We start from the raw sequence: 16,909 nt of genomic DNA, 5'->3' as shown, positions 1-16,909 counted from the left end.
ATGGCATTGATGTGGGTGCGGACAGGTTGTCACATGTTCATAAAGAGAAGTGATTGGAGCTGCAGTACCAGACACCGCCATGTACAGATGAGGCGCTGTTTCTGGAATCCCCCACAGCTGCTGTAACCTGACACGTCTGATACGTTTGACCCATTGCGTCTTCTCCGGGCCCCAGGACTCGGTCAGGGGCCCCAGCGTCCACAGATTACTGTCCAGCATCTCCCTACCTTCTTGGTGGATTCATCGATCGGCCTCTTGACATCTTTCCCGCTGGGGTCACGACGGGCCAGCCTCCTGGGTAGTGAGGTCCCACTGGGCCTGGACATGGCGTCTGATCTCGGGGTTCAGCATGGGTCACACATCCATCATCTGTGGGGAGACAGAGGAGGAAATGAGGCGCGGGGCGCACAGTGACGCAGGGTATCATATCCTATCAACTCCCCAGTCACTACCAGTCCCTCCCCTCAAGGGGTTACTTCTATCTGATGACAACCATACGGGTTGGTACCCAGCTTTCCCGAAGTCCTGAGTGGCTGATTTGCCTAGCTATCCCATATCACGGCATGCAGGTTCACGGCCCTCGGAAAGCTGGGTGATGCTGTGAGGGCAGTCCCTGCTTTCCCAAGTTCCAAGTTAAAAAATAAATAAAAAGGAGCTGCAGTATAAAGGATGGGGAAGTGTCAGAACTGCAGTCTTAACTTCTGACGAGACAGGACGTGAACTGGAGACTCCAACAGACTCCAGTTAGCTGACCCTAATAGAATGGTATAGCCCCTGTATAACGTGACTGTACTGTAATATACTGTTCTGTAATATGGCCCCTGTATAACCTGACTGTACTGTAATATACTGTTCTGTAATATCGCCCCTGTATAACGTGACTGTACTGTAATATACTGTTCTGTAATATAGCCCCTGTATAACCTGACTGTACTGTAATATACTGTTCTGTAATATGGCCCCTGTATAACGTGACTGTACTGTAATATACTGTTATGTAATATAGCCCCTGTATAACCTGACTGTACTGTAATATACTGTTCTGTAATATGGCCCCTGTATAATGTGACTGTACTGTAATATACCTGTTATGTAATATGGCCCCTGTATAACGTGACTACTGTAATATACCTGTTATGTAATATGGCCCCTGTATAACCTGACTGTACTGTAATATACTGTTCTGTAATATGGCCCCTGTATAATGTGACTGTACTGTAATATACTGTTCTGTAATATGGCCCCTGTATAACGTGACTGTACTGTAATATACTGTTCTGTAATATGGCCCCTGTATAATGTGACTGTACTGTAATATACTGTTCTGTAATATGGCCCCTGTATAACCTGACTGTACTGTAATATACTGTTCTGTAATATGGCCCCTGTATAACCTGACTACTGTAATATACTGTTCTGTAATATGGCCCCTGTATAACCTGACTGTACTGTAATATACCGTTCTGTAATATAGCCCCTGTATAACCTGACTGTACTGTAATATACTGTTCTGTAATATGGCCCCTGTATAACGTGACTGTACTGTAATATACTGTTCTGTAATATAGCCCCTGTATAACCTGACTGTACTGTAATATACTGTTCTGTAATATGGCCCCTGTATAACCTGACTGTACTGTAATATACTGTTCTGTAATATGGCCCCTGTATAACCTGACTGTACTGTAATATACTGTTCTGTAATATGGCCCCTGTATAACCTGACTGTACTGTAATATACTGTTCTGTAATATAGCCCCTGTATAACCTGACTGTACTGTAATATACCTGTTCTGTAATATGGCCCCTGTATAACCTGACTGTACTGTAATATACTGTTCTGTAATATCGCCCCTGTATAACCTGACTGTACTGTAATATACTGTTCTGTAATATGGCCCCTGTATAACCTGACTGTACTGTAATATACTGTTATGTAATATTACCCTCCTGCAACATCACCACAATATTAAAAAATTGAAAAAGTTGTGTTAAACAGGCAGTAAGTGCTCAAACCCATATACAGTTGTGCATCTATATACAGGGGGGGGGGGGGGGGCAGATCCTGCACTTGTGGCCCGTTGCTAACGACGATCCCCAGCAAAAATGCAATGAGTGGAGGATGTCCGCAGCGGACCACAAGTACCACAATGGACATCCTACACAGGATAGCAATGATGTGGATGTGATGAACAATATAACAGGACAGGTGCACTCTGCGGTCTCACTAAACCCTTAAACTGATGTTACAATTTAGAGATTAGCCAACATGTCCTACTGTGGAGGACATCACATGGCTGAGCCCGAGCACCGCGCCAAGGACCTAGCACTCACCTACCTGTGCTGTATGGGCAATACCAGGGGCCAGTGGGCAAATTACAGGAGCGTGAGGTCCGACTCCCAGCAATCTCCCAGTGACCTCCAGCATGTGACCATGCATACAATGGGGGGAGGCAGAGGGCTCTGAACCCCACCCAAGACCGGCTGGTATCGCCCGGGCCTCACATGCACCAGTGCTGCCTATGGACGGAAATAAAGGCACATTCAGACTCGGAGTTTCTACACCTACAGGCATCTCTATCTATATATAGACTCCTCCCTCCTCCCACTGCAAGCATGGTTCCATGCTGGAGGTAACTGGTGAGTTGTCTGTGAGTCGGACCTGACGCTCCTGTAATTCGCCCACTGGCTCCTGGTATCGCCCATACGGCACAGGTAGGTTTAGCGTTAGGTCCCGAGCTACTTGAGAAACCTTGGCGCGGTGCTCGGGCTCAGCCATGTCCTCTAAGCAGGGTATGTTGGCTAATCTCTCAATTTTAACATCAGTTTGAGGGTTTAGTAAGACCGCAGAGTGCACCTGTCTTTGCAAATGTTATTATATTATCACCACAATATCAGCCTGGTATAACATCACCCTGCTGCTGGCGCTGCAATATGGACCCGCTATAATGTTAACCTGATGTAAAATAACTTATGTCATATAGCTTCACCGCAATATGACTGCAGTGTAATATGACCGCTATGTGATATGACCGCAGTGTAATATGACCGCCGTGTAATATGACCGCCGTGTAATATGACCGCAGTGTAATATGACCACAGTGTAATATGACCGCCGTGTAATATGACCGCACTGTAATATGACCACACTGTAATATGACCGCAGTGTAATATGACCGCCGTGTAATATGACCGCACTGTAATATGACCACACTGTAATATGACCGCAGTGTAATATGACCGCAGTGTAATATGACCACACTGTAATATGACCGCAGTGTAATATGACCGCCCTCTGATATGACCGCCCTCTGATATGACCGCAGTGTAATAGGATTCTTCTGCAATTTAACCTTTTTCATCCCATGTCACAATTCTAGAAATGTGATGCTGATTAATAATAATGATAATAATCCTTGCACCAGTAATATTTTACTTTTGATCTTTTTACAAGGAGCCGATGAGAATATCCGGTCACATCAATAATTATCAGCGGAATATTCTCAGAAATGACAGCGTTTACACGCACGATGCCGAGGAGGACTCCTGATCTGTATGATATGACAGTATTATTTATATTGCGTATCCAAGATGTATATTTGTATGTATATTACTGTATGTGTGTGTATATACTGTATATATTAGTTTTATATGTATATTGTTTATGACAAATATTTATGTAGAATGAATGGGCGTGTCATGCAGTCCCAGGGTCGGAGGTCACACATGGCTATACACCCACGGTGAGCTGTATGAACACGTCTGAGAGCCGCCATATAATTATCTTCCACACCCTGCCCGGAATCCAGAGAACAGATGAGAAAAGATTGTAAGAAATGGCTGACAACTAGAGATGTGGGGGAGGGTTGTCGGAATTACACCATCCAACAATGAGCGACAGGTTCACCAATTATTTACTTTGATTTATCAAAAGGAGCAAAATCCCGCACAGGACGAGACGCCAACAGTGGGTCACGGAAATAATGGAGCGGCTTTTCTGAGGGATGTTGCTCATATAAAAAGGGGTGGTTAAATTAATATCAGACCCCAGAGCAGACCCCTATAGTAATATCAGACCCCAGAGCAGACCCCTATAGTAATATCAGACCCCAGAGCAGACCCCTATAGTAATATCAGACCCCAAGCAGACCCCTATAGTAATATCAGACCCCAGACCAGACCCCTATAGTAATATCAGACCCCAGAGCAGACCCCTATAGTAATATCAGACCCCAAGCAGACCACTATAGTAATATCAGACCCCAGACCAGACCCCTATAGTAATATCAGACCCCAGAGCAGACCCCTATAGTAATATCAGACCCCAGAACAGACCCCTATAGTAATATCAGACCCCAGAGCAGACCCCTATAGTAATATCAGACCCCAGAACAGACCCCTATAGTAATATCAGACACCAGACCCCTATAGTAATATCAGACCCCAGAGCAGACCCCTATAGTAATATCAGACCCCAGAGCAGACCCCTATAGTAATATCAGACCCCAGAGCAGACCCCTATAGTAATATCAGACCCCAGAGCAGACCCCTATAGTAATATCAGACCCCAGACCAGACCCCTATAGTAATATCAGACCCCAGACCAGACCCCTATAGTAATATCAGACCCCAGACCAGACCCCTATAGTAATATCAGACCCCAGAGCAGACCCCTATAGTAATATCAGACCCCAGAGCAGACCCCTATAGTAATATCAGACCCCAGAACAGACCCCTATAGTAATATCAGACCCCAGAGCAGACCCCTATAGTAATATCAGACCCCAGAGCAGACCCCTATAGTAATATCAGACCCCAGAGCAGACCCCTATAGTAATATCAGACCCCAGAGCAGACCCCTATAGTAATATCAGACCCCAGACCCCTATAGTAATATCAGACCCCAGAGCAGACCCCTATAGTAATATCAGACCCCAGAGCAGACCCCTATAGTAATATCAGACCCCAAGCAGACCACTATAGTAATATCAGACCCCAGACCAGACCCCTATAGTAATATCAGACCCCAGAGCAGACCCCTATAGTAATATCAGACCCCAGAACAGACCCCTATAGTAATATCAGACCCCAGAGCAGACCCCTATAGTAATATCAGACCCCAGAACAGACCCCTATAGTAATATCAGACACCAGACCCCTATAGTAATATCAGACCCCAGAGCAGACCCCTATAGTAATATCAGACCCCAGAGCAGACCCCTATAGTAATATCAGACCCCAGAGCAGACCCCTATAGTAATATCAGACCCCAGAGCAGACCCCTATAGTAATATCAGACCCCAGACCAGACCCCTATAGTAATATCAGACCCCAGACCAGACCCCTATAGTAATATCAGACCCCAGACCAGACCCCTATAGTAATATCAGACCCCAGAGCAGACCCCTATAGTAATATCAGACCCCAGAGCAGACCCCTATAGTAATATCAGACCCCAGAACAGACCCCTATAGTAATATCAGACCCCAGAGCAGACCCCTATAGTAATATCAGACCCCAGAGCAGACCCCTATAGTAATATCAGACCCCAGAGCAGACCCCTATAGTAATATCAGACCCCAGACCAGACCCCTATAGTAATATCAGACCCCAGACCAGACCCCTATAGTAATATCAGACCCCAGACCAGACCCCTATAGTAATATCAGACCCCAGAGCAGACCCCTATAGTAATATCAGACCCCAGAGCAGACCCCTATAGTAATATCAGACCCCAGAGCAGACCCCTATAGTAATATCAGACCCCAGACCCCTATAGTAATATCAGACCCCAGAGCAGACCCCTATAGTAATATCAGACCCCAGAGCAGACCCCTATAGTAATATCAGACCCCAGACCAGACCCCTATAGTAATATCAGACCCCAGAGCAGACCCCTATAGTAATATCAGACCCCAGAGCAGACCCCTATAGTAATATCAGACCCCTATAGTAATATCACACCCCAGACCAGACCCCTCTATTAATATCAGACCCCAGACCCCTATATTAATATCAGACCCCGGACCCCTATATTAATATCAGACCCCCGAGCAGACCCCTATATTAATATCAGACCCCAGACCCCTATATTAATATCAGAGCCCAGGACAGACCCCTGTATTAAATTAAACCCCAGACCAGACCCCTATAGTAATATCAGAGCCCAGACCAGACCCCTATATTAATATCAGACCCTAGACCAGACCCCTATAATAATATCAGACCCCCAACCTCTTTATTAATATCAGGCCCCAGACCCCTATATTAATATCACACCCCAGACCAGAACCCTATATTAATATCAGAGCCCAGGACAGACCCCTATATTAATATCAAATCCTAGACCAGACCCCTATAAAAAATATCACACCCCAGACCAGACCCCTATATTAATATCACACCCCAGACCAGAACCCTATATATATTAATATCAGAGCCTAGGACAGACCCCTGTATTATATTAAACCCCAGACCAGACCGCTATAGCAATATTACACCCCAGACCAGACCCCTATATTAATATCGGAGCACAGACCAGACCCCTATATTAATATCAGATCCTAGACGAGACCCCTAAAAAATATAACTCCCCAGACTAGAGCACTATATTAATATCACACCGCTGCTCTGATCGCCGCACGGGGGAGCCGGAGCATCACGGGAAGCGCGCGCTTCCAGTGTTTTATGCGCTCAGATGCCGTGGTCAGGATTGACCACGGCATCTGAAGTGTAAAATGTCCGCAGCCGGCATGACCGCCTGTTGCGGACAATAGCCGCGAGTGTCTGCTATAAGAAACAGCAGGCCCCCCGCCTTTTAAGGACGGCCTGGTCAGGAAGGGGTTAATATCATACCCCAGACCAGATCCCTGTATTAATATCACAGTCCAGACTAGACCCCTATAGTAATATCAGACCCCAGACCAGACTTCACTTTCCACCTCTCCTCCGCCTCTTTTTAAATGATTCGCCTCTCTCTGGCAACTGAGCGAAAATTACAAGGGCGGGCTAAAAAACAATCAGTAAAGCCGCGAAAGCCGACGTGTCTCTACTGGATGCCAGGCCAAGGCCAGTGTACCGAAACGTGTCAGACTGATGTGTTTTCAGTAGATTGGTCTTTGCCATGCATCAAGTAGGTAACCCTAATCCACTGACCAACACTACAACCAGTATATATGACCAGTGACCACTACTACAACTGTAACACCCCAGAGTTGTGTTACTGCACGCTTCTACCCCGCTACTATCTTCTAAGAGCCTTTATACTGTCATCTGATATAATTTACATTATGTCTTCCACAAATGTGCATATAAATCCATGTTAAATGCAATTGTTCATGTAATTTGCCTGGTTACCAGTAGGTGGCAGCAACACATTGGCAGGTACAAGTTTACAGTTTAGTGTATCTGAGCTAGAATGGATTATTCCAGCTTAGCTCCCCCTCTGTGGAGAGGTGGACTGGTCCCACATTCTGCAGTTTGGGTGAAGAAGGAAGTTAGTAAGAGTGTAGCCCACCCTCTGCTAGGGGTAGGGTGTGTGTGTGTGTGTGTGGAGTTCACCTGCTTAGGGAAGTCAGCAAGGACCTAGTCTCGGCTGAGACTTGGCCATATACCCAGTCTGAGCACCTTCAGCTCTGCTGGATGAGAGAAGCAGAAACTACAGACAACCTCCAGAGTTCCAGGAAGAAAGCATCCCCTAAGAATCCACCTGTGAGATAAGTCCAGTGCCTAGGAGAAGCCAATTCCTCCTCAGCTTGTCTGTCCCCACATAGCAGAAAGTACCAGATGTGCAGAAGCTAATCCTGCCATAGTTGCAGAGCTACCAAGCAGACGTTTATCCTGCAAGCTCCACATTTAAAGCAGAAGTAATCATTCCTGCCAATGATTGCCAAAACCTGCTGGGACCAAGAGACCAAAGTTGTATGCCACTTGGATGCAAGTTATTTCAAGTAAAGAAACGTTTGAACTTTATCTAAAGGTCTGGACATCATTTATTCTGCAAAGTTCCTCTATTACTCCTACTATTACTACACTCAAATATATTGCAAGTGATCCAGGAGTCCAGCTGTACCCAGGTAGGAGACACCGTGATACAACTTCCACAAAACTATAGAGACATTATAGGCCATTACACCACTCCGGCATTCCTAATCTGGGACGTGCTTTATAACACCTTGGAAGGGCCCTGGGATGGTACCCTGCGCACGCTGCAATTGGCATCACGAACAAATTCAGGATATATTATCCACCTGACCCGGCCACTGCACTAAAAGGGGCATCAGCGAACCCGTTCCTGGTCACTGCACAACCAGCATATACAACAGTCTAATGACCACTGACCTCTACTACAACCAGTATATACAACATCCTAATGACCATGGACCCTCACTACAACCAGTATAAACAAGTCTAATGACCAGTGACTAGTGTTGATCGAGTAGAGCACCCGAGTATAATGGAAGTCAATGGGAGAACCAGAGCATTAAACCAGGCACCCCCTGCTCTGAAGAGAGGAGGGTGTCTGGTTCATAGAAAAAGGTCAGAAATTAATGGAAACACCACCGAAATGGTTCGGGAACAGCATGGGGAGGATGTCTGGATGCATCTTGGACTCCCAGGTCGCTGCTGGTTTCGATGTTGTCCGAGTGAGGGCCTGCAGGTGAGCTGACCCTGTAAAACATTATATGCGAGGGCCTGCTGGTGAGCTGACCCTGTAAAAGGTTGTAGGTGAGGGCCTGCTGGTGAGCTGACCCTGTAAAAGGTTGTAGGTGCGGGCCTGCTGGTGAGCTGACCCTGTAAAAGATTTTAGGCGCGGGCCTGCTGGTGAGCTGACCGTGTAAAACATTATATGCGAGGGTCTGCTGGTGAGCTGACCCTGTAAAAGATTTTGAGTGCGGGCCTGCTGGTGAGCTGACCCTGTAAAACATTATATGCGAGGGCCTGCTTGTGAGCTGACCCTTTAAAACATTGTAGGTGAGGGCCTGCAGGTGAGCTGACCCTCAAAAAAATTATATGCGAGGGCCTGCAGTTAAGCTGACCCTGTTAAACATTATATGCGAAGGGCATTATATGCGACGAATAAGCATGTTGATTTGATGTAAGAGGAGGAGGAAGATGAGAAAAGGAAGATTCAACCATATACCCTTGTTTGTGGTGGAAGGGGTGCATGGGAATACAGTGTATTTAGTACATTATAAACAACTTAAAGTGCCTTTATGTTCATCAGCTTTCCTCTGGTGGAGTCAAGAAGTCAGGGTCAATCTTGTTCATTGTTATAAGAGTCAACCTGTCAGCATTTTCAGTTGACAGCGGGATACGCTTATCTGTTATAATGCCCCCATCGGCACTAAATACCCGCTCAGACAAAAAGCTGGCGGAAGGTCAGGCCAGCACCTCCAAGGCGTAGAGCGTCAGTTCGTGCCACGTGTCCAGCTTGGACACCCAATAGTTGTAAGGCACTGAGGGATCATTGAGGATGCTGACATGGTCTGCTACGTACTCCTTAACCATCTTTCAAAACTTTTCCCTCCTTGTGACACTAGGCCGCGCATGAAACTGTCCCAGGCCTTGGAGAGTGTTGCCTTGCCTCTGTTGGAACTGCTGTGTGTTCCCCTCCTCTCCCTTCCTCGGTTGGCCAAGGAACTACATTCTCTGCAGCCAGTGTTGTCAGCTAGAAATTTTTGGAGCAATTTTTCAACAAGGATCTTCTGGCATTTCACCGTTTTGCTCGTCCTCTCCACCACAGGAATGAGAGATGAGAAGTTCCCTTTGTAGCGGGGGTCAAGAAGGGTTAACAACCAGTAATCCATGTTGTCTAAAATGCGTATAATGCGTGGGTCGCAGGAAAGGCAGCCTAACAAAGTCAGCCATGTGTGCCAGAGTACCAACAGGCAAGACTTCGCTGTTGTCATCAGGAGGATGACTCTCAATCTCCTCATCCTCTTCTTCCTCTTCTTCTGCCCACCCACGCTGAGCAGTTGGAATTAAACTTCCATGGGTACTACCCTCTGTAGCGGAGGCAACCGTCTCCTGCTCCTCCTCCTCCTCCTCTTGATCGTCCAATTTGCGCTGAGAAGATGAACTGAGGGTGGTCTGGCTATCACCCTGTGTAATGTCTTCACCCATTTCCACCTCTTCCACATGCAAATCGTTGTCCTTAATTGTGAGCAGCGAGCGTTTGAGTAGACACAGCAGTGAGATGGTTACGCTGATAATAGCGTTATCGCCGCTCACCATCTGTGTTGATTCCTCAAAGTTTCTTAAAACCTCACAAAGGTCAGACATCCATGCCCCCTCCTTGCTTGTGAAGAGCGGAATCTGACTGGAAAGGCGACGACCATGTTGCAGCTGGTAGTCCACTACTGCCCTCTGCTGCTCACAAAGCCTGGCCAACATGTGGAACGTGGAGTTCCAGCACGTGCTCATGTCGCACAACAGCCAGTGAGCTGGCTATTTCAAGCGCTGCCGCAGCGTTGACAGATCGGCTGAAGCTGTTGATGACTTTTAGGAAATGGGCACACATACAGCGCACCTTTACCAGTAGCTCAGGCAAATTGGGGTAGGTTTTGAGAAACCGCTGAACCACAAGGTTGAACACGTGGGCTAGGCATGGGATGTGTGTCAGCTTGCCGAGCTCCAAAGCCGCCACCAAGTTGCGGCCATTATCAGACACAACCATGCCTGGTTCTAGGTTGAGTGGCGAGAGCCACAGCTCAGTCTGGTCTCTTATCCCCTGCCACAGCTCTGCGGCGGTGTGCTGTTTGTCACCTAAGCATATCCGCTTCAGCACGGCCTGTTGCCGCTTCCCCACTGCAGTGCTACACTGCTTCCAGCTACTGACTGATGACTGACTGGAGCTGCACGCTGATAATTCGGAGGTGGAAGCGGAGGAGAAGTGGGAGTTGGAGCTACTAATGTAGGTGCTGGCGGAAACCCTGGTCGACGTAGAGCCCGCAATCCTTGGCCAGCACGTAACACAGGGGAAGAGGAGGCAGTGGTGTGACCCGCAGACACAGATTGTGGACCCAGGCGTTCGGCCCACTTATTACGGTGCTTGGATGCCATGTGGCAGATCATGCTGGTGGTGGTGAGGTTGCTAGTGTTCACGCCCCGGCTAATTTTTGTATGGCACAGGTTGCAAACTACTATTCTTTTGTCGTCCGCACTTTCCTCAAAAAAGCGCCATACCGCGGAACACCTACCCCTTGGCAAGGGAGATTTACGCAAGGGGGTGCTCTGTGGAACAGTTGCAGGCCTGTTTGGTGTGGCCCGTCTTCTCCCTTTTGCCACCGCACTGCCTCTTCCAGCCTGTTGCGGTGCTGCGGATCCCCCCCCTCTGTACTGCTGTCCTCGCTTGGCTTTCCACCTTCCCAGGTTGGGTCAGTGACTTCATTGTCCACCACCTCCTCTTCCACTTCCTCACTCAGATCATCCTCCTGATTTGTTGACCTAATGTCACGAGGGTATCGAGAACCACGCCTGACACCGTTATACCCGGGGTCAGGAAGTCGCAGCGGTTGGCTGCACGCTCTATTTAAGATAGGGCTGTTTTCCTTATGGTAGCTTTCTGAGTTTGCTTTGCAAACCCTTTTGGCTCACTCAGGGATCCGTAGCTCCTTCTCCTCAGCTGTTCCTTGTCCAGCACTCCCAGACCTCCTTATATTTCTCTCTCACACTTCTCTGGTTGCCAGAGATAGAGCTTCCTGCCTGGACATCTATTCTGACCTTCTGGAGCTGTGTTGCTGCGTTCTCTGGTAGTTGGTCCAGAACGCTACCCTCCGGATCCCTGTTGGACCTTTTTGGTCTATTGTGGTCGCCCACCTGGGTGTATGTGTTTGTCTGTTTTGTCTGTCCTCTCCCTGGTGTCCTCTCTTAGTGATAGTGGTGCGGACTAGCGATCCCACCGGCCCGTTCACTATCTAGGGCTCATATTAGGGAAAGCCAGGGTTTAGGCACGTGATCGCCGCACGGGTGAGGAACCCGTCTAGGGACGTCAGGGCAGTCAGGTGCCAGCCGCAAGGTGAGTTAGGGGTCACCACCTTTCCCTCTCCCTTGGGCAGGGCTTTCCCTGTTTTCCTCCCTGTGCGTGACGTCGGTCATTACACCTAACCACAACCTCAGTGATTGACAACTGTGTCTCATCCTCTTCCTCAACCTCTTGAGACAGTAATTGCTGTTGAGTTATTGGCAACTGTGTCTCATCATCATCCACCTCTTTAAACATTAATTGCCGTTCCCCACCTTCATCGTCTTGTGACTGTGGATGCTTAAGAGTTTGGGAATCAGGGCACAAGATCTGTCCCTCTTCAAGCGTGCTTAGCGAGAGGGCCAAATCAAGGAATGGCGCTGAAAAGATCTACTCGGAATATCCGAGTTTGGGATCACTTGTTTGGCCAGACTCTCCATGGTGGGAGGAAGGAGGATCAAGACTGGACTTGGTGGAAGACAGGGTGGTGCTTAACCCACTGGAAGCATTATCTGCTGCTATCCAACCGACCACCTGGTCGCACTGGTCTGACTTCAAGAGTGGTGTCCTGCGCCGCCCTGCAAACTGGGACATGAAGCTAGGTATCGTGGATGATTGTTTTTCTTGTGCTCTGGCAGCAGGCACAGTTTCACCACGCCCAGGGCCACGGCCGCTGCTTGCGCCATCAGCATCACGGCCACTGCCCTGTCCCTTACTGCTCGCCTTCTTCATTTTAAATGTGATATATGCTTGAAAGTCTGTCACACATACAGTAGTGTAGGATTTGGAAGTGTATGCGCAAAAACATTTAAAAAGGTATTTGGGATGTGGAAATGTCACACAGGAGATGTACCGCAGATAATGTCGCTGATGTCAGCAGCGGCTAATGAAAAATTACAGGGAATGTCACAGGTATTTGGGATGTGGAAATGTTATACAGGAGAGGTACCACCGGTAATGTCACTGTCCGCAGCGTCTACGCAAAAAAGTACACTGGATGTCACAGATAAAAATTTTAGGTGCACACGTTAGACTGGAGCTGTGGCGCTGGTAATCTCACTGTCTGCAGCAGCCTATTAGATGCTATTTAGCACAAGATGCACAAAAAAATATATACACTGCGTGCAGAATTATTAGGCAAATGAGTATTTTGACCACATCATCCTCTTTATGCATGTTGTCTTACTCCAAGCTGTATAGGCTCGAAAGCCTACTACCAATTAAGCATATTAGGTGATGTGCATCTCTGTAATGAGAAGGGGTGTGGTCTAATGACATCAACACCCTATATTAGGTGTGCATAATTATTAGGCAACTTCCTTTCCTTTGGCAAAATGGGTCAAAAGAAGGACTTGACAGGCTCAGAAAAGTCAAAAATAGAGAGATATCTTGCAGAGGGATGCAGCACTCTTAAAATTGCAAAGCTTCTGAAGCGTGATCATCGAACAATCAAGCGTTTCATTCAAAATAGTCAACAGGGTCGCAAGAAGCGTGTGGAAAAACCAAGGCGCAAAATAACTGCCCATGAACTGAGAAAAGTCAAGCGTGCAGCTGCCAAGATGCCACTTGCCACCAGTTTGGCCATATTTCAGAGCTGCAACATCACTGGAGTGCCCAAAAGCACATGGTGTGCAATACTCAGAGACATGGCCAAGGTAAGAAAGGCTGAAAGACGACCACCACTGAACAAGACACACAAGCTGAAACATCAAGACTGGACCAAGAAATATCTCAAGACTGATTTTTCTAAGGTTTTATGGACTGATGAAATGAGAGTGAGTCTTGATGGGCCAGATGGATGGGCCCGTGGCTGGATTGGTAAAGGGCAGAGAGCTCCAGTCCGACTCAGACGCCAGCAAGGTGGAGGTGGAGTACTGGTTTGGGCTGGTATCATCAAAGATGAGCTTGTGGGGCCTTTTCGGGTTGAGGATGGAGTCAAGCTCAACTCCCAGTCCTACTGCCAGTTTCTGGAAGACACCTTCTTCAAGCAGTGGTACAGGAAGAAGTCTGCATCCTTCAAGAAAAACATGATTTTCATGCAGGACAATGCTCCATCACACGCGTCCAAGTACTCCACAGCGTGGCTGGCAAGAAAGGGTATAAAAGAAGAAAATCTAATGACATGGCCTCCTTGTTCACCTGATCTGAACCCCATTGAGAACCTGTGGTCCATCATCAAATGTGAGATTTACAAGGAGGGAAAACAGTACACCTCTCTGAACAGTGTCTGGGAGGCTGTGGTTGCTGCTGCACGCAATGTTGATGGTGAACAGATCAAAACACTGACAGAATCCATGGATGGCAGGCTTTTGAGTGTCCTTGCAAAGAAAGGTGGCTATATTGGTCACTGATTTGTTTTTGTTTTGTTTTTGAATATCAGAAATGTATATTTGTGAATGTTGAGATGTTATATTGGTTTCACTGGTAAAAATAAATAATTGAAATGGGTATATATTTGTTTTTTGTTAAGTTGCCTAATAATTATGCACAGTAATAGTCACCTGCACACACAGATATCCCCCTAAAATAGCTAAAACTAAAAACAAACTAAAAACTACTTCCAAAAATATTCAGCTTTGATATTAATGAGTTTTTTGGGTTCATTGAGAACATGGTTGTTGTTCAATAATAAAATTAATCCTCAAAAATACAACTTGCCTAATAATTCTGCACTCCCTGTATTGCTGCTGTCACACACAATAGTCCTTAAATGGACATTCCCTACACTGTCTGTCCCTTCCTATGCTCAGCTCCCCCTGACTAAAACTCAGCCGAACACGTTTCATGACGCGTTACGGCCAGCCAATCACTGTAATGCCAGTTGCCAACATTGTAGCTGGCCAGCTAAGACCTGTCCTAGGTTGCTAGTATAGCTGATATGTGTATACAGCTAGAACTGCCAATAGCCTAATACAGTTCCTATGTTTATGTGTTAAAGACAAAAGCAGAGTTATTTACAGTGACTTCATGTTTTGGATGTCGTATAATAGTTTGTGTTCACAGAAGCAGAAAAAGATATTATGCCTTTAAGATTTATTTTGTAATGTAAGGTAAGCTCAGTGACACAGCAGAAACAACAGAAAGTATAGTTTTAATCTGTTGTTGCTGGGCAGAAGTCTAGACCAATCACAGCCAGCTTCTCACACAGCAAGAGTTTTCACCAATCACAGCCAGCCTCACACACAGCCTGTCTGGGAATTCCCCCAGCTCCTGCTGCTAGAATCATTATTCACCAGAGACAGGAGCTGAAGAGACATTCACTCCACTGAGAGCTGAGTTTTATGCGAACAAGAGGCCAAAATAGGAAGTTAAAACAGTTATATAATGTTCATATTGTTAGTATTGTGTTTAGAACTGTATACTGAAGTAGATATATATGTGTTTACTTACAGTTCCACCAATTGCAACCATACAATTGCAAATACAAATTGCAAGCATACAAACCAGATTCCATACAAATTGCATACAAACTGCGAACTGCTCATACCAGATCATAAGCAATTGCATACTGGAAACCAAGTTGAGCAAGCAGAACTATTAGTTAGACCTCAAATATTCCTCTCAGAGAGATCATAAAGTGCTTAAATAACTTAAAGTGAGAGTACAGATACTGAAGAGAGAAATATATCCACCATTTTATGTTGAATGACAAGATTGAACAGTTGAACCACCATCTTATCACAAAATGGCGGTATGCATATCTTTTCAACACGTGTTTTGTACATGGACTATCTGCTGCCGAGGCAGCAGTGTTATATATGAGAAAAGTTGAAGTTAATAAAGAAGTTATTTCCAGCATTTGGTGTGCTCTTTAAACCTACTGCTTCCATAAAACGGCGCTAGAGGAATTACAGAGTAATAGACAGTCTGGTTAGACTAAAAGTCAGAGATATCAAAATTTTTCTAATGCCACAGCGAAAAAGGGACTTCATAGTGCTGCGCCTGCCACAAACATGGCTACGTTATTACAGTGCCAGAACCTCCCTGCACATTTATTGAGCATTGCGCTCGGGCACATGTGGTACTCGGCCGAGCGTCCTCGATCATCACTACCAGTGACCACTACTAAATCCAGTATAAACAGTCTAATAACCACTGACCTCAACTACAACCAGTATGAACCAGCATATACAACATTCTAAAGACCACTGGCCTCCACTACAACCAATAAATACAGCAGTCTAATGACCACTGACTTCCAGTATTACACATGTGGGGATTATAAAGCCAGGAATCAAACATTATAAGTTATTACAGAACAGTAAATCTCACCTGATGATGAACAACAACGTGACAAATGTGACAATCAGCGAAGCACAAGAGGAAAAAGAAACACAGGAAATGTGGCAACAAAGACTGAGGGGAAATGTGTCACAATGTGACTCCAAATATCCCTGATCTATCACTCAATTTCATATCTATCTCCTATCTAATATCTATGTATCTCCCAGCCTATCACCACGCAGAAGACAAGGCAAGTGATGCTGTGCGGTGCAGCTGATTAACCACGTACAAAATGTCAGCACAAGGAACAATCCTGATATCAGGTCACCTACAAACTGTTCACCTACCAGTGCATGCTGAGACTTGTAGTCTCAATAAATAATCATAAATGCCTAGAGCATATTCTCCTGTCCTACAGTCATCCTCTCCCCTGAAATGGCTGATAACAGGGGGCAATAGACTGTATTCTCCTGTCCTACAGTCGTCCTCTCCCCTGAAATGGCTGATAACAGGGGGCAATAGACTGTATTCTCCTGTCCTACAGTCATCCTCTCCCCTGAAATGGCTGATAACAGGGGGCAATAGACTGTATTCTCCTGTCCTACAGTCATCCTCCCCCTGAAATGGCTGATAACAGGAGGCAATAGACTGTATTCTCCTGTCCTACAGTCATCCTCTCCCCTGAAATGGCTGATAACAGGGGGCAATAGACTGTATTCT

The 16,909-nt window shown here is 46.3% G+C and overlaps 1 protein-coding gene across 2 annotated transcripts in view; it reads right to left on the bottom strand.

The window, feature by feature from the left end:
* Positions 1 to 16,909, bottom strand: part of ALS2CL (ALS2 C-terminal like) — a 125,936-nt gene that overhangs the window by 44,484 nt on the left and 64,543 nt on the right. For both annotated transcript variants that reach the window (XM_040431511.1, XM_040431513.1), the window contains one exon: positions 228 to 369. In XM_040431511.1, the coding sequence (XP_040287445.1) occupies positions 228 to 326 (99 nt within the window). In that variant the 5' untranslated portion in view covers positions 327 to 369. The remainder of the gene's footprint in view (positions 1 to 227; positions 370 to 16,909) is intronic.

This window comes from Bufo bufo, chromosome 5, assembly GCF_905171765.1.
Source record: "Bufo bufo chromosome 5, aBufBuf1.1, whole genome shotgun sequence".
NCBI lineage: Eukaryota > Metazoa > Chordata > Amphibia > Anura > Bufonidae > Bufo > Bufo bufo.
The sequence above is the reverse complement of the archived record's forward strand: the minus strand, read 5'-3'. Positions and strand labels throughout refer to the sequence as shown.